The sequence below is a fragment of the Candoia aspera genome, chromosome 4 (assembly GCF_035149785.1).
Source record: "Candoia aspera isolate rCanAsp1 chromosome 4, rCanAsp1.hap2, whole genome shotgun sequence".
Classification (NCBI taxonomy): domain Eukaryota; kingdom Metazoa; phylum Chordata; class Lepidosauria; order Squamata; family Boidae; genus Candoia; species Candoia aspera.
The window spans coordinates 83757954-83779421 of record NC_086156.1 but is presented as its reverse complement, the minus strand read 5'-3'; the positions used below and the strand labels follow the sequence as shown (position 1 = coordinate 83779421).

The 21468-nt window shown below is 42.2% G+C and overlaps 1 protein-coding gene across 1 annotated transcript; it reads right to left on the bottom strand.

Moving 5' to 3' along the window:
* Positions 1-9735: 9735 nt before the first annotated feature.
* NXPH3 (neurexophilin 3) lies at positions 9736-21187 on the bottom strand. The gene is made up of 2 exons (XM_063302011.1): positions 21131-21187; positions 9736-10479 (listed from the first exon to the last, which is right to left on the bottom strand). Exons 1-2 carry the CDS (start codon positions 21185-21187, stop codon positions 9736-9738), a joined length of 801 nt encoding a protein of 266 aa, XP_063158081.1.
* Positions 21188-21468: the final 281 nt, after the last annotated feature.

Sequence of the window (21468 nt, the reverse complement as noted above, 5' to 3'; positions counted from 1 at the left end):
TCACTGACTCTGGGACATTAGTTTGTAAGATATGTTGATATTTAGTTGAACACGTTTTTCTTTCCACCCACCCAATATCTCCTGTGCCACAGACTGTCACATAACCCCCAAGCATAATAGAGCCACCCCTATGCTTAACAATTGGCAAGATTTTCTTTCTTCAAATGCATCACCCTTTTTTCTCCAAATATATCTTGCACAATTGTGGCTGTACAGTTCCATTTTTGTTCTATTAGTCCAAAGGAATTCTTCCACAAAATGTTTCAAGCTTATTGAGGTTTTTCTTTGCATACTTTAGACAGTCGCTTTTCTCATGAAGTTGGAGAAAAGATTTCCTTCTGACAATGATTCTCCCAAGCAGAATTGTACAAAAAATATTGTACTGTGGACTGCCTACTCTAGCATCAGCCAAACTTTTCAGCAGGTCATTTGCACTGACCTATGGGTTCTGTTTTGCAGATTTGACCAGTTTTCATGCAATTCTGGCCAAGATTTCTCTTGATCTTCAAGCAAATATCCCTCTGTTAGTGAAGTTGTTAAAACCGAAAAGAGGTTGGGTATTTCAATAAGGCAGCAATCCAAAACATACCTCCAAATCAACCATGGAGTATTTACAAGAAAGAAAAACAATGGTTTGGAAATAGTTTTCATAATCCCCAGACTTGAATATGATTGACAGACTCTGGGGAGCTCTTTTTACACTCAGTGCATGCAAGGAAACCTTAGAACATCTCTGAGCAAGAAGAGTTCTGCAAGGAAGAGTGGGAAAAATCCAGTATCAAGACTGGAAAGGCTACAGGAAAAGTTTGGAAGCTGTCATTTCTGCCAAAGAAAGTGTTAAAAAGTACTGGCTGAAAGGGTGTCCCAACTTCTGCACTTGTTATACTCACTGTTTTCTTATTTGAATCCATAAACAGCTACTGTATACATAAATAGTGAAACATGCATTTAAATTTGCCAAAGGGTATCAGGTTATCTTTGTACTATGTAGAACTGTGTCAGCTAGAACAGAACAAAGATTAGGAAACAATGGTTTACTGTTGCTGAACTGATAATGCTGAACATTTTGCATCCTTCATTGTTAGCCATGCTGACTGGCTGCTAGGAGTTGTAATTCATCAATATTTGGAGGACTACAGGTTCTTCACCCTTGATTTATGCTGCCGAAAACTGGGCTGAAAAATTTCATCCCTACCCCAGTGGTCTCACTTCCTTATCTGACAAGCTCCTTGCAACTTCCAGGCAAGAAACAAACTGAAAATGCAAATCCCAGATTAAAATAGGATACCAGCTCCTGAATCAAATAGTATTAGGCAAAGTGGACATATTGTCTTGTTCATGAACTTACATTTCTTTCTGTTTTCCTCCTTGGGTTGGCAATTCTACCTAATTGTATGCAATACCTATTCTGTGTAATTTAACTCATCCCCAATAGGCCAAACACCTTGAAACATTTTTTTAATCACTCTGCGGCACTCTGATTTCATCAGATGAGGCCTTCATCTTCAGTCTGATGCAGATATGAGGACTAGAAGCTGGCTTCTTTTCTTTAATGGAACCCAAGATCTTCAGGGTATTGGATTATGTACCAGATACAGGGCAAAGCCTCTGTTGTGAATATAGAAGTATGAAATCTTAAAGAAGGGAACCTCAATTTTACATTTCACATAGTTAGTGTGGGTTTGGTTTTTTCCCAATAGACAAACATATTCCCCTTCGGTCTTCCAGTTGCTTCTGATTTCAGTCCTTCCTCCATGTCCTTTATAAGGAGTTCAGCCAGGCAGATGGTTGCAGCGTGGGCAGCTGTGCTAGTTCCTTTTCGTTGTTAACAGCTAAGCATGGTAGATTTGACTTAGGTGTTTGTTCTAAGTGGCTGCTTTTCTGGATAAGCTGGAGCAAAGGTTATTGGAGGCTCTAGCTTTAGAGGCTCATTAAATTTAAATTAGAGGACTTTTTTCCCCCTTTCCCAGTGAGACAAGGGAATCTATTTATTAGCAAATGGGCAGGAAGCATCTCCTGTAAATGGGAATAAATGCAGCCTCTGCTTCTGATGTGATCAGAACGCTGGAGAGACCATCAAGCTCTGACATTTTCAATTTTGGAAACCAGATTCTCTGCTTTTGCCTCTCCCTCCTACTGCAATCCCTTTTAGAAAGCAGACTTATTAATTTTTCTAAAGACCTATCAACCCACACCCTTAAGGTAATATAATTCCAACTTTTAGAAAAAGTGTGGTGGTTTGGTTTTGGTTTTTTTGCATTTTACTTAACAGGGCTGTTGATCACCAAATACTTTCTGGATCTCCTCTGCCCTGCCCTTGCTTCATAGCTGGGCATGGCTTTCGCTGTTGCATTTCCCAGTTGGGGGCATTAAGCCAGAGAGCAAAGTATTGGCCACAGTGAAACACAATTGGGATTCACATCCCCAGGATTTTCAAAATTTGGGAAGGCACTTATTTTCCAAGGCTGGGAGGGTGGGTAGCCTATATGCATGACTCCAGGTTTTCTTCTCTGTTTTTGGAGGAACAGTATTAAAGCCCATTCTTTATTTGTAATTGTCTTCATGCGTTATTGTACTTCACACATAGATGATGATTATGAGTTGAATAAATGATTGTTTATCTCAAAGGCAACTGTATCTCAGTCAGAGAGATAAATAGTAGGGGGCAGTTCTGTGCTTAGCTTTAGATGCAGGTTTATAAAAACTCTAGGTCTCTCTCTGTAATATTCTGTTTACTGATAGAGATCTGTTTTGAACAAATTAGAAACTGCTATTTTAGTCTCAGCTGCTAAGTTTCTGATTTAATTGCTTGTTTTATTATGACCGTGTGTGTGTGTGTATTTGTAAGTTATGCATTACCCCAAGAGCTGTTCCATATGATGAGTGACAAATATGAATATATAAATAACCATCTCTTACCAACTTGAGGATTGTTTTAGGGTGCTCTATTCAAACTGAGAAATATTAGTGTTGTTAAAGGTAATAAACCAGTTTTAGGTCCCAGGCTCATTCCCTGAGAAATTGAAGCCTATACTATAACCTGAATCACTCTGAGTTTCTGCACTATTGCCTTCTCTAATATACATACACATACACATACACACACGTGCTAAGGTGATACAGCTGCTGTGTCTTCCATAAGTCCCAACAGATGATTGGTGGGTTTTGTCCCACTGACAAGCCAAATGGTGCATAAGGGCTTTCTGCAATGTGTCCCAATCACAATAGCGAGCCCTTCTTGTTGGCCTTCAGACATCATGTACTGACTAAGATGGGTTCCTTCTGTCAAGACAGAAGCTGAAGTCACTTCCTTCCATGGGTGTTAATTCAAAGCATGGACACTCAAGTTGCCACTGCAGCGTCTTTATTAAGCAGTTCTACTGGCTGTTTTTGTGTTAAACTTGCTGCATATCAAATTTATTTTGAGAAAGAATATCTTCATCTGACTTCTTTCTTTCTTTCCACTATTCATGTACTCTGATCTGCACCAGGTGCTTTGCCGTCAGATGTGTTTAGGGTGTAGGTGTATCTTTTCAAATACAACAGACTGCAGCCAGTGGTGTAACACATGTAGATCTTAAACTGTTACTTGTATATTTCAGGATGTAGCAGATTTTGCACAATTGGGCATTTGCCACTGTGCAGCTCCACAGATGCTATAGCATCTGTGCATCCTTCTGCTGTTCACTGGAATTGGATTGGGACAATAGCCCAATAAATCATTTCCAACTACCATTTATTCTGTGCTTTTCTCCCTACCCCACCAATCCTACCCTGATACCAAAATGCTACTGTGTGTAATCCCCCTGATAGGTAGCAATTTTCTTGTAAGGACTCCTTCAAAAATAACCTATTTCAAATACAGAGCTGAGTCCTGGTTTAAGAGAAAATTAAATTAAATTAAATTATCTGGACATTGCAGACCTCTAAGGAAGGCTGGGTGATTTGATGTAACTATGACTACTGTTTGCCCACATGCTCCAGCAGGATGCTATATCACTGGTACTATGGGGTAAAATCTGGGCCAGGGTGAATATTCCAGTTTGTTTTGTGTGCAAAGGGGGAAACATATAAGAAAGAGTTTTGGGAAGTCATTTTCTGGACTCTGGCAGCTACCCAAGAAGCTAAGACTGATGCCAAATGCTCAGATGCTGCTCAGCATGGATTATGGAATTTAAAACCACATCCCAAGGAAGAACAATGAATCCAAGTGTTTTTTGTTTTCTTTTTAATAGGAATGACATATCTTGATTTCTCAGTTTGTTTGGGGTTTTTTTGCAAGTTGTAGACAACTTACCTTGAATTCAAAGAAACACTGGCAAAAAATTCATTTGGTCTAGACTTTCATCCTTCATCAACACACCTGGCTTCTTTTTTTAATTGGCAGAGGAACCGAGCAGCTCTTAGGATGCTGTCTTTTGACTTTGGTAAACCTTGCCGGTTGCGTTTCTTTGGCAAAGCCAGTATCTAAGCCAGAGCTTTTCAAATTATGTTCTGCTGATCTGTAGGGTTCCATGGAGAGCCAGTTTGGTGTAGTGGTTAAAAGCACCAGGCTAGAAAGCGGGAGACTGTGAGTTCTAGTTCTACCTTAGGCACAAAGCCAGCTGGTGACCTTGGGCCAGTCCCTCTCTTTCAGCCCTAGGAAGAAGGAGGCAAGAGCAAACCACTTATGAAAACTTGCCACGAAAACTGTAAGGACATGTCCAAGTAGTCGCTAGGCGTCACCAGTGACTCAAAGGCACAAAAAAAAAAACAGTGGGGGTTCCATGAGAATTTGAGGATGTTCCTTGAGAGATTAAGGGGGAAAAAAATCATTCAAACACAGCCAATTTTCTATCACAAGAGATTTTCCTGTTGATGAAGGGTTCTTTCTGTTCTTTTTTTTTTTTAACTAATAGGTTTTGCAGGCTGAAAAAGTTTGAAAACCCTTGATCTAAGCCATGGAGTTTGGGGAATACCATTTTTGAAGGGCATATGTCAAATATGAACCAAATCAAAGCTGTTGAAGAGCAGAGTTTAGGTAAAATCCCACAGAAAGACGTAAGTCACTTCCCCAACATTTTGTAGTTTAAAACTTGTCCTGGGTGCATTGACATGATCCTGCTCTTCGTAAATTTATTAGCCTAGAAAAAAGAAGTTTCTCTTAACTTTAACAACAAAACCAAAAGCCATTTTTCATACTGTCCCTCTGCTGTGCAGAAGGAAACTTTATTCTTTTTTTCAATGACAGTATTAAAAATAAATACATGATACAATCAGTGTGGCCATTCTTTAATCAGAGAGTAAGAGGAAATTACGGAGCAAACTGTAGGCAAAATAGTGATCTGGCACAAAGAAGCAGGAGAACCCTTGAAGAAAGATGAATGTTAGGTAGATCGATGGGAGCAGCACAGAAACTTGGAAAAAGCAGGAGAGAAGCAAATCTTTTTCCGAACATTTTTAATAACAATTTCTCACAGCCTCATGTCTTCTAAAGATGTGGGACCTCAACTCCCACAGCGTCAGCCATGCTAGCTGAGGATTGTGGTAACTGAAGTTCAACGCTTCTGGTGGGCACCACATTGGGGAAGGCTGTTTGATAGCACCAAAGATTTTATAAATTATTATCTCATCTCTTATGACAATAACCTGTGAGGTAGGTCATCAACACATGGGCAGTCCATTCAGAATTAATTGCCTGGGGCAATCCAATGAGTCTAGGACTAATGTTAAAGCAAAGCCTCAAATCTGAAGCCAGAAAAGCTAAGTCAGCAACTGCAAGATACATCTGGGAAATATTTCTCCAAGTGAATTTGCTTCACTTGGGACTACCTACGACATACAACCATAACCTGGTTGTGCACTGCATTTGTGCACTGTTTGTCAGCAGTCAGCAACCTTTTCAAGTCCCAAGTGACATTGCATGGGGGCTAGGGTGCCCTCCACCCACAAACAATTTGCAGTCTCTTGAGATCATCCAATCTCCTGAGATGTTGACAGTCTTACCCTGCATTCTTTCTAGAACCAGAAACATGAGATTGTAATGTTCTCCCATGAGGCTTTGTGAAATCTTGAGCAAGCTTGCTGAAATTTTATAAGATGGGCTGATATTGTTAAATTTTGACCATTTTTATTAGAGGGCCTGTGAGGCACATTGATCCACCCCCTTCAGATGCATGGACAGCACAATTCACTTCATCAAGCAACTTCACATTGCCTTGGAGTGTTGACCAGGCCTTCCATCATCCAGAAGAGGCTTTGTGTCTGCATAGTGCATATGCAGAGCATCTTTTCCGGCAAACTGCCAGAGGAGGCCTCAGAACTGAGATAAAATGAAGTAAAGTGGCTGCTTTGTTGATGTTTATATGCAAGGGGGCCACACTGCTTTGTGAAGCAGCTTCATGGGGATGCTTTGCAAAAAACCTTTGCTGAAGCAAAAAACCCTTTGGAAGCTTTACACAAGCCTATTTTTTTCCTAATGTTAATTTTATTTTAATTGGGCAGGCTGCAGATGCTTTTTCTGAGAACCAAGAGATGCCCAGGTGCTCGCAAGCTCTTTATTACTGCCACTTGCTGTGTTCATTGCCCCCACAGTACCTCCATGTGCTTTTGTGTCAATGAGCGTCAGAAAGCATTTGGTACAGATGCAGAACTTCAACCAAATTTGGCATCTTTCCCTGATATGAAGGTATATCAGTTTTTAATGAAAGAACAATGAATTTCTCTTTGGAAAAAAAGCATAAATTTGGGGACTGAGAAATAGTAACATTTGGTTTTGCCACCTGAATTTGAGTAGCACCAAATTCCACCTTCATGCAGTGTGTGCATGCTACATATTGATAATCAGCTACTAAGTTGTTAAAAAAGGGTTGTTTGGACAGGGCATTAAAACAAGGTGGACTGTGATATTCTTTTCCTATCCTTTCCTTTGTTATTTCTCTCTTCTCACAATGTTAGCTTCAGCCAAGAAATACGTAGCTGTCCGAGACTGAAAGCTCTGTAGCAAGCTTGCTAAATCTCTTTTATAGACGAGTAGTGGTGCATTCAGGGTAAAAAGATAGGGGTGCAGGGTTCACTCAGCACAAGGCTCCCAAGCATGCAGATTTGTGCTTGTTTCCAGCTAAAGAGAGACTCTCCAAAGACCATTAAGCCAGAATCTAAAACAAGTGAGTGGTTGACCAGTGAGGTGGAAATGGTTGCCAATGCAGATGTTACACATAGTATGTCGTTCTCTATCCCTTTTTCATACCTCAAGGGAAAAAAGTGCCATTAAAAATATATGGGAATTTGTGTATGTCCCATATATCTTTCAGCATTCTAGAAGCATTTGGGGCTGAAACCAAATGGCTACTCGTCCTTTAGAACAGTGTTTCTCAATGGTGGCAACTTGAAGATGTGTGGACTTAAACTCCCGGAATTCCCCAGCCACCATGCTGGCTGGGAATTCCAGGAGTTGAAGCCCACATATCTTCAAGCTGCCAAAGGTGAGAAACACTGCTTTAGGGTAGTTTCCAGACTAGGATTGCTCAGCTTGGTGCCATGCAGGTGATGATAACACCTGTAGTCCAACACATTCTGAGGACAGTGGATTGGGAAAGCCAGTTCTAAAGTGTCATCTGTCATATTTTTGCATAATCTTGGAATAGCAACAGTAAATAACATATTTCTGCCATTTGTATGCCATGCTTAAATACACAGAGGGGTATATTCTTAATTGCACTTCCTTAATTCCTCGAACTGAAGATCTGCCTGTCTCTTCTACTGTGACATTTTCTGCTTTAGAGATGTGATGGGAACTCTGCAAGCCTAGAACTGCCTGCAGCCCAAGGGCTAATTTCACAATTCCTTGGCAGGCAAGCTATCCCTCCCCTGAGAGCCTGGGGGTGGCCCCACCCAGACGTGATTCAGTCTTCCCTTTTCCAGTAGTGCTAGGATGTGCCTTGTCCTTCTACCTCCTTGACCAAACAGTGTTTCTCCCTCCCTGTCTCAAATGTTTGGAGAGACATTACAAGAATGTAATGAAAAAATGAATGTTTTTTTAAAATTTATTTCCTAAAGTAGGAACTTCCAACTTACTGGCAAAACCTGGCCACGCAGAGGCAGATACAAGCTTCCAACATCCCAGGGGGCTCCTCAAGTCCAAGTAGATAAAGCTGAGCTGAAAGAATTCCTCCATTTCCACATCATACCTTCTCCTGCTGAAGTTCTTGCGATGTCTCAGCCCCCAATTCTATCCAATTTGTTTTCTGCAGATTCTGGCCAAATCAGTTTTAACATTTTAAAAATTCATTGGCTAAGATTAATTTAAATCAAAGGGACAACACTATGATTTCATCTGGGTAACTTTCATTTCCTCTGGCATTACCTGTCCCAAGCCCCCAGTCTTTTGATAGGTGCCTCATCACAACAGATAAATTATAGCTGTGGTCTATTCAAGAAAAGCTGACCCATAAGGATGCAGCTAAGACCTGGCTATAACAGGCGTTGGGCCAAGTTATTGGTTGGGAGAGGGGCTTAGGGCAATGGAACTGAAAAGAATTAGAGCCAAGGGATCAGGTTTTCCATCGCTATGTCAAGCAGTTGATCATGGACAATTTATATCCTGCAATGGCCGGATATATTTTGGAGTGCTGAAGGTTCCAGTGCTTCAATTCCATTTTCTATTTTCAGACTTTTTAAGAGATCAGGGGTAGAGGGGGCAGGGTGAGGAAACTGGCAGTAGATTTCAGCTGTTTTTAACAGTGGCAAAATGGGAAATAGACAGATCAATCTCAAGGGACAAAAACCACTCCTTAAATCGTGGTGTGCAGCCTGTGACCTGAGAGCCAAATACGGCCTTCTAAGTCTTTTTATGCAGCTCTTCTCACTGGCTGTTAACTTTTAGTGAGTTAAAATTAAACTTGGTGGTATTAAAATTGGATAAAATGCAAGAGGATGGGTGAGATGGTGAAATGCTCAAGCAAAGAAGTGGATGGGGTAAAAAAAAATAGAGAGTTTATTTCTAACAATGTGCCTTTGGACCCACCCATCTGCAACCCTTGACACCCTCCATGTGACCCATGGGGGTCACTGTCACTGGAAAAAATGTTAAACAGCACCCATTCTTAAAGTCAACCTTTGGGGTGAACAACATGGCCACAGGCAACAAGTATCCCTTAATCTAATCTCTAAGAGTAATTCAGAAGCTCTCTGACCAGTTCAGACTTCTGGCAAGGATATTCTCTCTTAGCATCAGTCACAGGGATACTGAGAAAGAAGCAAACTAGAAAAAGCAATAACAAAATGAGAAAAAGATGTCAAAAGGCAAAATATGGCCCCATCACCTCTTGGCCCTGACCCTGTCCACTGTTTGCTTGAGTCTTATGCATTCTTGACACATGGCCTCCTACAGATTTCTCCCCCCACCCCAATGTGGCTGTTGACAAATACAAACCTCAACAGTAACACCCCTGATGGATTGCATCTCTTGTTAATAGCAGTCATGAAGTGAAAGTGCAGTTTGGGCTTTCCACCATAAGCACTGAAATATTTTGGCTAAATGTATACATGAAAGGGTAAAGTGTTCCAAGGATGATTTGTCCATTCATGTCCTCTCAGTCTCTCCTCCAAACACAATGTCTCTTAGTAGAAGCCAGGTGGTATGCCTGGCATTGGTGAGACATGGTTCAATCTTTTTGTAGTCTATTTTCTTTCCCCAGTCCCCAGTCAAGTGGCATTTGAGACTTGAGTTGCTTGAAATTCAAAAGAGGTATGTCATCATCCAGAGGGGTAATAAGGAACATTGTTGTGGTAGTTGTAGTCAGGACACACTTTCTGCACAAGTCTGTAGTCTATGCTGTAGAAGGTGATGTAGATACAGATAACTTTGAATGGCTTGGAGCAAATCCAGGAGACCTGGCTCTGTGTGTGGTTCAGGAAACAGGTTTTAGAAGGGTCGTAAGTGCACAGGGTAGTCTTCTTTGCTTTGCTCACCTTCTCAAACTCCACTCGGCAGTTGAAGATCTTTGATTCTTTTGCCTCTATGAAGATTTGCTGCTCAAGATCAAACTCAACCGCTTTGTTTGGTGGCACCAAGCTGACCGAGATGTTCCCATGGCCAGTGGAGTTATGCCGGAAGAAGACATTGACTGTGCCATTCCCATGATCAACCACTTTGCCTGTAATTAAGAGGTTGAGTTTTACTGTCTTGATGTTGGAGTAGAAATCACCCCACCCGAATATTTTCTTGAACTGACCAGGGTTGCTGAGGGAGTCTCTTCTTCCACGGGATTGTGTGCTCTGTCCCTGCTTGGACAAGCTGTCTAAGATATTCCAAAATTCTTGTGTGTTGCTGGATGCCAACTCTAAGAGCGTTGTGTTCTGGAAGTAAGATGGGGTTACAGAGGATTTTAAGGAGACTTGGCCTTTTTTCTTTTGCACTCGGGGTCTCTGCTGAGCTTTGGAGGATTTTCCATTTTCTTCTTCTTCCTCTTCTGTTGCCTCATCTTGGCCACAGATAACCTATATGGAACAAGAGGACAGCAGGACCTCATTATCTATTTTTCCTTTAGGGAGGTAGCTGGACTCCATGATTTTAATGGTTCCTTCCAATTCCATGATTCTAATAGATACAACATTGGCAAAGCACTTTCCCAACATGTCATCCTTCAGATCAATTGTATCTACAGCTCCCAGAAAACTTAGTCAACATGGCCATTGACTGGGAATACCGACTGTTAGATAGAATCTTATTTGTATGACAGTTTGTATTTGGATATAATCTGGCCCCTGTATGGAGAGAACCTGTGCAGGGCAACCATGAAAATTCTGAGTATTGTCTATAGCTGGATTCTCACACATTAATGTGGTTTAATTCTTTTGGTTTCTTTTATGTATGATTTTACCAATTAAGAGTTAGTATTACAACCAGACCAGGGCACTGTGATTGTTGAGCACATTGTGTGTGTGTGTGTGTGTGTGTTTTAAATTGTAGTATAATGTGATATCTGAGTAGCCTGTAAGTAGTTTCTATATATTTATAAACCTTTTAATTTCAGGGAAAAAATGGCTTTTACAGCAAGCAAAAAGCCCAGTGCCCTGGGAATAGGAAAGTCCTGCTTCTGTGCAGAAATGATCTTTTAAACTTCCATCTGTGCTAAATTTGGTCTTTTATTACATAATGCCATGAGTAGATTTAGTGCTTGACAGAGAGGTCTCTACCCCCAATATGGTTCCCAAATAGAGACATGTGCAAAATGAGAGATAAAGTAGCAGGTGAATTGCATCGTGTTTGATTTTGTTATGGCTGGGTATGAAAAAAAAAGCCAAACAATGAATGGAAAAAGGTTCCAAAAATTGTTTTAAAAGAGTATGGGAAGAGAGAAGGCAAAACATATTTGAAACATGCATTAAGCTATGGTTTATCACAATGAAAATGAACCCTGACTATCCTCAGTCTTGTGTACCTTCCCCCTACTCACCCCAAGAAAATACCACATTTCAGTGGTTAAGATGTTCAATTAAAATTGGGGACACCCTGATTCTGGTCCACCCTCAGTCATGGAAGCTCACAGTATTGTTATCAGAAAAACTGAAGAGGGAGTGCAATGTATACCACCTTGAGCTTCTGGAGGATTTAAATCTAATAAACAAACTATCAAACATCAAAGAAAGAAAAAGTATACTTTAATATTGCTACCCAGAGTCACATTGTTTGAGTTGGGCAACCCTATAAGCCCATTAAATAATAAATAAACAAACAAATATTACAAAATAGTTTGAAGGAAAACTACTTCATGAACTGCAGTGAGAAAATTGCTTTTTTAAGCAAACAGAAGTGAAGATCAACCATAGTTTGGCAGGATCACAAAACTGATTAATGAAAACAGAGTCAAAAGCCACAGGAATTTTTTGTTACAGAAAATGGGAGGGAGTGAGGAGATATGGACCAAGGAGAAAAGCAAGGCTTATTGCTGAACCATAAACAATGGTTCCTCAGGATGTCTGAATCCTAGAAGAGTGGTGACATCACACACAGAGTTGCAGGCACAAGGGACAGCAAAGACAAAATAAACAAGCAGAGCCATGAGTAGCACAATCCTATGTGTACTTTTGAAGAGTTCCATTGTTGGAAATTATGGAATTGTTGAATTACAACAACAACAAAAAACAAACTGTCCCCTCTCATTACTCCTTTACTGATGCAGGAAAATGCTTTACTGTATATAAACTCCAAAACTGGTTTTAAATCCTTCCCATATTGTAATTCTATGGAGAAATGGAACATTAGATCCTACAGATCCAAATTCATCCCCCTGCATGTTTCCTTTCAACCCATCCTGAATTCAACTCTTCAATTCCTTTCAATCTACCAAAGCTTCGGGAGATTTCTAGCATTTGATTTCCTCCTCCAAGGCTGGAACACATCCCCTCATTCATTCATTCTTTCATTCAGCCCCCTCTCTTTCTCCCCCCCTCCCTTCTCTGATTTCAGGAGGAAATGAGAAAAATTCTTATGGTCCTGGGAACACAATCCTAGAGCTCACAGGATTACAGAAACAGAACTGATTTAAGAAAATAGGAGATGTGAGTCTATCCTAAAGATGGTAGAGCTGCAGGAGCAAGGCACTGGGCAGAATTAAAGTAATGCAGAAGAAAATAATCCTTCCACACTCTGCATCTTTCATAGGAACCACTGTGGTCTTCCTTCCAGTAGAAGCCCTCAATTTTATCTTGGAGGTGCCACTGCAGGCTTCCCCAACTTGGCACCCTCCAGATCTATGGGGACTGCAGCTTCCTGCATTCCCATTCCAGCATGGCTGGGAGTTCTGGGAATTGCAGTCCCATTACATCTGGAGGGTTCCAGAGTGCAGAAGATTGTGTTTCTGTAGTGGAGATGTCATGTCCTCTACATTAAACAGAGATGAAATATACCACTGTTTTCTTTTTGGGAAGGACAACCTCTTTCTTCCCAGAACCTCTAGAACAGTGTTGGGGAATTCTGGGGGTTGAAGTCCACACATCTTAAAGTTGCCAAAGTTCAGAAACACTGCTCTAGAAGGAAGGTGCACCACTGAGTGTTTGCCTTGGGCATGCTAACATTTATTCAGTCCAGGCACTTAACTGATTGAATGGCCTTTTAATTGGTTGACTGTCCCAGTGTGTGTTTGAAAGCTATGAGGCAAAGAAAATAATAGGTAGGTGACCGGATGTCACCAACTTCAAATAGAGGAGAAATACTAAAATGAATGGTAGACACTGGTAGCTGCAAAATGTTGGTTCTTTCCACTTGCCCAGTTTTAGAATGACCCTTGGAGCCCATTAAATCCAGTCTGATTGGCTAGTTACCCAAGGGTTTTAGGGACTGGACTGTCCTAAAAAAATAAACATAAAACTGTTGTCTTGCCCATCAATGCTCAGTTGAGTGCATAAGTATGTATTGGTTTCTCCATGCTATCTTGCAGAGCTCAGGACCCAAGGAATCAGTCACCCCAGGCTTGGGATATTCAGTGGCTTTCATGCAATGCAGTCTCATTCTGAGGTTGTTCAGGAGGAACCCCCAACCTCTTCCTCACTACTTCTGGGTTGCCTGGGAAAGCTTAAAGAGAACCCAGGCTCTTTGGTAAATAGCCAGAGCCTCCCCTTTCTTTAAGAGGAAATTTCATAAATTTCATTGATCAGATTTTTTTATCCCAACTTTCTGTCAAAAGAAAGGGCAGTTGAGAAATGAAAACAGAAAGCAGTTAATTAAAAACACAGTGGACAAAAGTAAAATTAGCATAATATAACAATTACAAACAAAAAGCTTAACATGATGGTGAAATTGTGTGATCATTATAAATAAAAACAATTCAAAAGCTATAAAAAGTACTTCTATATACCATCCTTCGGCAGGGACCACTCTAGTCTTTTATTCCAATATAGCTCATATCAAGTAAAAAAGAAATTTCAACATTAATTAATGGGAATGAAAGGGCTGCTAATATTTCCCTGGAGTCCCCAGTGTATCTCCCATTGAATTAACCAGGATACACGGTTAATTCAAAACATTTTGGACTGTGATGCCCACAATCTCCAATCAACTGTCATGAAAACTAAAGCTTATGAGACTTGTAGTCAAAGACACTTGGCAAGTATCAGGTTCCCAACTTTTGCAATTGACATTCACTGTTAAAATAAATGCTTTCGCAATGCCAAACTAAGGCTTTTTGCTGCTTGAAGCAAAGCCCAGATCGTGTCCATCAACCTATGCTAGATCCAGGACTTTCAATGGTCCAGTGACACCTTCTCATCTCTACCTCATTATCTTTCTCTATTGGGATTGGAGCAGCCTAGAAATGCTATACAAAGGCTATTGTTCTTTGGACACATAATATGAGCTGATGAATCAGTGGAAAAAGTGATAAACAGTGCATGAGGTGGATACACAGAGTAGTGGAAACTACAGGAATGCAACTGCAAGAATTGCATAAAGTGGTGTGAGAGAGGACAGATGGGAGAGTTTTTATCCATAGAGTCACTAGGAGTTGGCTACAACTTGACAGACCATATCAACAACAGAAATGCCATAAAACAAACACATAAATGTCTGTTCATTGTGATGCTTGAAGACTGTCCAGAGGAAATCTGGACACTTCCTTATTCTTAAAATGATCAGTGAAATAACTATAATTATAGCTGCAACAATAATGTTTAAAAGTTGACTTCACTGGAAGGCCTTTTTCCAGAACAGGCACATTGGACGGATAAAGAAATGTAGCCACCAGCTGTTGTCCCCTCCCCGCATCTCCCATTAGCATTCATATTAATGGAATCATAGCAATCTGCCTGATGGATGGCCAGATTACATCTCCACCTACCCCATATTGACTATTCCAACTTCTCTAAAGCTGGCAACCCACCCACAAAAGCCGCCATTCTCACTTAGCCTGGGCATTATGCTCTTTCGGAATTGTGAGAATTGTCATCCAACATGTCTTGGAATCAGGTGAAGTGGCAAGGACTGTATATTTTGATGAGCGGCAAACACTCTCCATATACCATTACTTGCTACCTGACACTTTTAACTGATAAATGCCAGAGACTGAAACAGAGACATTTTACGTACGGCTACAGTCTTCTCTCTCAGCCAGAACATGCAAATTAGAAACCTGTTGCCCTGATATTTTATTTGGCATGTGTCCTTTGTTCTGGCAGGTAAGGAACATTATTTTGGATGGGAACCCATAAGGAAGGGAGGCGCATGTAACGCCCTCTTACAACAGACTTGAGGGATGTACTCTGCTTCTGATACTGGAAGTGATATATAACCATTGAGAGCGTTACCCAGATTTTGGAATTTGCTTCCATATTATATAGTGATGGCCATCAGCTCAGATTGTTTGAAAAGAGAATGAGACCAAACATGAAGGGCAAATTCATGAAAAACTGATGCACTATCCGTGGCTATTAGTCTTGATAGCTGCATATGATCTTCTGAATCAGAGGCAACATTCCTTAAATCAATGTTTCTCAACCTTGGCAACTTTCAGATGTGTGGACTTCAACTCCCAGAATTCCCCAGCCAGCCATGCTGGCTGGGCAATTCTGGAATTCTGGGAGTTGAAGTCCACACAGCTTGAAGTTGCCAAGGCTGAGAAACACTGCCTTAAACAGTAGCTGCTCTGGAGTAACAGACACCTTCCTAACTATGCTTGTGAGCTCCCTGGATCCAGCTCCCTGGATCTGGTTAGCCAGTTTTTGACACAAAATTGAGACCTAGAATGTCCCTTGGCTTGGCCCAGCGATGCTCTTCTTACGCTCTTAGTGTTGTAATTCCATTTCAAACCAATCTATACTTTGTGGACATCACTGTATTTTGCAGCAGCAAATTCCACAGCTTCATGCTGTATGTGAAGCACTTCCTTTTCTCCCACCATTTGGCATTATTCGATGACTAAGGCTTCAATGATTGTGAAAGAAGAAGGAAAAACATTGCTTCCCCACTTTCTCTGCACCTAGAACATTTTTATACACAGTTTTTATATTGGCAGTTTTGTTTTTAATTGCTTCCCTAACAATCCCCAACAAGGAGCGTCGCTTTTTTGACAGCAGCCACAGCAAACATTTTAATCAAAGTATCTACCAAACCCTCTGGATTCCTTCCCTGGCTAGTCACATTTTGTTCATACCCTATCAATGAAATCAGGATTTTTCTCTCCCCGTGCCCACCACTTCAGTTGCTGACCTTGTGCCATATGTGTGAGTTTAATGCCTGCTTTCATTGTCTGAAGAGATCCTTCCGCAGCCTTTCAGAAGCTGCTTTTCTTTTAACCATTCCAAATAACTTGGTGCTGTCAGAAAACTTGGCCATCTTCCTGATTGCTCCTAATTCCAAATGGTTTAGGAACAAGTTAAAAACCACTGATCCTAATAAAAATCCTGGGGGTGGGTGGAGGAGTATTCAAATGCATCTACTGCCAGATCTGTTGTCCATCTATTCTTACTCTCTGCTCTGGGCACTTAACCTGATATTGATCCATAGGATGACCTTGACTTCTATCTCATAATTGTCATACTTGCTCAGGTGCTTTTGATGACTGGGAATTCTGTAGTCTGGTGGGCACAATGCTGCCCACCATATTGGCCAACATTTTTTAATTTTTTAAATTTTTTGGTTATATGCTTATATTTCTACCTTGTTCTTTGTGGGTCTGTCACATCAGGACAGTTCTTTCTGAACCAGATATGGCCATCTCCTGCCGGTTTCCCCCAAGGAACTTTATAAAAATTGTTCTTTAAAAACTGCCCAACTTCTTTTCTACCACTAAAAGGTATTTGAGAAGAGGAGGGCAGGGCAGATGCTGGGCAAGGTGATGTGTGTAGAACCCTGTGGCATTGCTGTCAGGATGACTAACATATTGGAAGGTTGTATTACTCAATCTAAGCATCATTTTCAATTCATATATTTGCTGGTATACCATCTTAGCAGCAGACCACTGCACACCTGTTGAGAATATCACCAAATTCAATGGAGCTTCCTCCCAGTCTGGGATGTGTTCAGCAAAGTGGTAAACCTGTGGCCCTTCAGAATTCACTGAGACAATTCCCAGGACACCTAGTCAATAGATCCATTGGGGAAAGGCACTGGGAAATGTAGTTCATCCAGAAGGCTGCAAGTTTTCCCTTCCTAGGAACAGTAGAATTCTAGCTGAGGATGAGATAGGCATACTGGTTTCACACTTTCAATCTAGCACAGTAGTTGAAATACTAACTTGATAAATAAACCTCTGCTCAGGATGGGTTTTTGGTGTGTTAATACTGGCTTGCCCTTCAAGATGGCTATTTACTTGAGCACATCAAATATTACAAAAAGGAGTCCCTACCAGAACACACACACACACACACACACACACAAAAGGAAAACCAAAAGAAGATAGCTTTTGCTTTAAAATCCCCCTTTCTCATCTCAACATAAGAACTTTTATTTACTCACAATGGCATTAAGACTGCAAGTTTAAGCAACTCTACTGGTTGGCTAGGCCGCAATCATTTTAGTTGGAGCGCACATCATTTTTGACCCAACCAACCTTGCAAAGTTGTTATGATGCTGCTCTAAATGGTGTAACCCATAGCAATAATGACCTGTGCCGCCAGTAACATTCCCAGGATTGCTCACAGGCAGCATCTGGATGAGCACCTTCTTTGGCAAGAACCCCTGACCTCCAGCTCTCATGGCCATCATTCTGGGTGGCTTTGTACACTTGCCTGGGTTAACAGCACTTCCAGATATTATCCAGGGAGCCACTGGGACTGCCCCTCTGGATGCTGGGCCCCAAATAAGACCTGGCTATTTTATGACATTATAGCCAATAGGTGAGTTTCCGAAGACATCTGACCCAGGCCCCTTTTAGAGATAGGCAAGCTGTTTATATATTCATCTTATGGTGATCCTGGATGCTGCAGGCAATTTTTAGAAGGACGGGATGTATAGAGAGGATGGAGTGAGAGCCCTTGTGTTGCTCCATGGCTGGTAGACTTGTTAAATGGAGCCCCTTCTCTAGGCACACATGGGGGCAGGGGGGTTAAAAAATCCTTCATTAGAGCCAACTCCCATTTCCACTTTGGATTCATCAGATGATTGCCTTTAACACTTAGTCAATTTCCACATCTTGAAAATGGGAACAGTAGTTGCTATCTCACCTGGCTATTACTTATTTAAAAACAGTATATTTCCTTGTCTTCCAGAACATCAAAACCGCATTAAAATATCCCAGTGTTACAAAGTGACCCCCCCACCTCTCATGCAACATTTTTTTTAAAAAGGACACTACCGAGTGCATCTGTCAGTAGCATAAGATTAAATTAAAATCACTAAAATCCTTCTGGCGCAAAAACACCTTGCTGCACCTTCTAGATTAACAGGCAACAATGGAAGACTTCCAGAACAAGAGATCTCTCCCCCACCCCCATTTTCGAGTTAAGTGCTTGCTTTGTGTTGTTGTAAGGACTGACCATACCTGGTTGAAAACATCCTCTAGCAGGGGGCTTTGTAGGGTTTGGTTGAAGGAGCTTCATCATCTCCTTGCTCCTGAATCAAGGAGACGCTGCATCTCAAGAGCAGAGCACAGGTTTTGCAGGTAGAAAGCCCAGTGGTAACCTTAAGGCAAATATCCAGGGCCCCAGTAGGTGAATAGGCAAAAGGCCCCCTAGATGTCCCTAGAGGAGCCAGCTGACCTTATTTTTAAGTCAGTGAGATAACCACATTCACATCTAAACAGGGACGGGAGGGGACATATGTCCATTACATTGGGAGTCAAAATTTACATAACTGCGCAATTAAGAAAGTGTTGGGTTCCATCCCAGGCAACTCCGATCCAGATTCAGGTGAGGTACAGTATTTAGGAACTACCTTTCCTTGCGATCTAGGAGAGCTGCTGCTATTCTGAGCTGAGGACACTTGGCTGGAAGTCTTAGAGCTTTGATTCAATACAAGGTTGTTCCTGTTGCAACAGGGGAGTCTTCTGGCTCCTTCCAATTTCCAGAATCTTGGCATACAAAACTGGCCCCTCCCAACTTGCCCCCTTAGGAAGGACAAAGATTGCAATCTTGCTCCTTGGTGCAATTCAATTTATTTCCATCTCCATGGATTTTGAACAATCCATGCGCTGGTGCGAGAGGGCACATATTTTAAAAAAGAGGACGGGTGAGTAGGCAAAGTGGCAGACAAGGGGCAACCACTGAGCAGACAGGAGGCAACCACAAAATCCAACCAGTCAAACCCAGTCTGTTCAGCCCAGCTGCAGCGCTGGGAGGAAGAGAGATCTGCACCAGGTCCACGGGGAGTTAGGGCACTCAGCTGCCAAAGAAACCCCGGGCTCCTTTCCCTGTAGACTAGAATGTTTTTTCTGCCTCTTTGCAAAGAACAACGCACAATTGGGGAAAAGCAGTTTAGCAGATAGGAGTTCTGGTCTGTTTGTGCCCGCCTGCACCGCAGAACATGGAGCTGTTCTTGGATGTAACCCAAACCGCCTTTAGAGGAGACGGGGCTTTGAGCCACAGTTCCAAGGGGGTTTCAGCTTTTCCTTGGGCTGAAAGGTACCATATGAGGAAGTGGGGAGGCAAGAGGTCTGTGCGGTTCTCAGCACGCTGATCAAGCCTTCCCAGACAAAGGATACCTCCTGCCCTACCCTCACATTTAATCACTGTTTACAAAGCCTCAAGATCTTTTCCCTGTCTCCTCTTCCCTGCTGTTGGAGAAAAACGAGCAAAGAAGTGAACTCTGTGGATCACGGGAGTCCACTGCTGTCTGTCAAACCGCAAACAGCGCATCTTGAACTCACAACTCCAGAGCATCAGGGGGAGGATTTTAAAATTAACTTTGTGGTTGTGCCTTTTCATACTGACTGACGCAAATGCTTCCTCTCTGTTGATAGGTAAACAATGCTTCTCAGCCCTAGCGCTGAAACCTGTTCTGTTCCTATGGCCTACTTTGCTAATTAAATGTTGTGAATTTCAGCGGCCGCTTAGAAGACGTCTCCTACAGAAGATAGATGGAAAATTATTTGCATTTTACACAGGAGGGATGGAAAATATATGGTTGCAGTCACATCATTTGCTTTATTTCGGCACGGGCTTCTGGCATTGGATTCAAATCTCTCTATGAAGCTAGAAACCTCATTTGGGGGCAGCCTTTTATATTGGTCTACGCTCAGCTGCTTCCCTTTGCACCCCTCTGAGTTTGGGAGATTATTTCACTCCTCTGTATTGCACCTTCTTCATCTTCTTTGGGGCACAAGAAACAGCCCATGCGTAGCGGCTTCCTAGGCTCCTTCAGAGAAACATGCTGGATGGAGTTTGCTGGGGCTGATGATATTGCTATGAGAAGGGGTCAATCTATCCCCCTTCTCCCTAAAAGCCAAACAGGCTGGAGATTCTACAACTTCCTGCTTGTCAGGTGTGGCCTGGCTCACTTATCTGAGATCTGCAACAGTTCAATAAGCTGTTTTTAGTAATAGACTTGGTCTTTCCTCTTTGTGCACTCAGGGCTGCAAAACACTGTTTGTTCTGGCAGAAATGCCAACTCCCTGTCTCAAAACCCGTGTCCTTAAAGGGCTGTGGTTAAAGCATTGAACTAGATCCTGAGGGACAAGATCTGGCCACGTCTGTCTGTCCTCAGCCATGGAAGCTCACTGGATGACTTTGGCCCATCGCTCTCAACCCAACCCCTCAGGGCTGTTGTTTGGGAGGGGGTAGAAATTGGAGGAAGGGAATGCTATGTAGTGCTCTGTTTTAGTTCCTGGAAGAGAGGTGGTATATACATCTAGCAAAATAAACATATCCTGGTAACTGTTAATAGGCTGCTGCTAAAAGCACAAGCAGAGAACCACGGCAAAGGAAAAAGAGGCGGCATTTATGGAAAGATGAATGGAAGGATGGTCCTGAACAGAAGGTTCCCCTGGAAGCTAAGATGCAATGACCTGCCCGGCAAAGTTGGTGCAAGGACAATTGGAGAACAGAGCGCAGCGCATGCCGAACTAGAAGTGCTATCGAGACAGCAGACCGTGAAACTGCTTGGACATACTAATGTAAGAAGGCGGCTTAAGAAGCAGCCCTTTGGCTTTGCGTCTTACACCTGCCAAGGCCATGTCACGAGCACTAACATCACCCTCTCCCCAGCCCCTTGGTCACTCACCAGCAGATAGATGCTCCCCTGGATAAGAAATATGAAGCAGCACCGGGTCAGCTGCATATTTTCAGCCTCTTTGCTCTCCTCCTTAGCGATCTAAGAGAGCTCTGTAGTGCCTCCTTGTTTTTGTTTGGCTGGGGGGGGGAGGTGAGCTGGCCTCTGGCCTCCTAGGATCCCCCCATTCCAGGCTTCCTCTCGGCAGTCTCTTTCCAGCCAGGCATGGGCAAAACGCAGCCTTCTTCTCACCCTCTGCAGCTGGAGAGCTCCATGTGGCTGCTGCCTGCTCCCAGCTTTGCTGGAGACTCGGGCAAAACTCACTCCAGTCTCTCGCTGCTTCCCTCCCA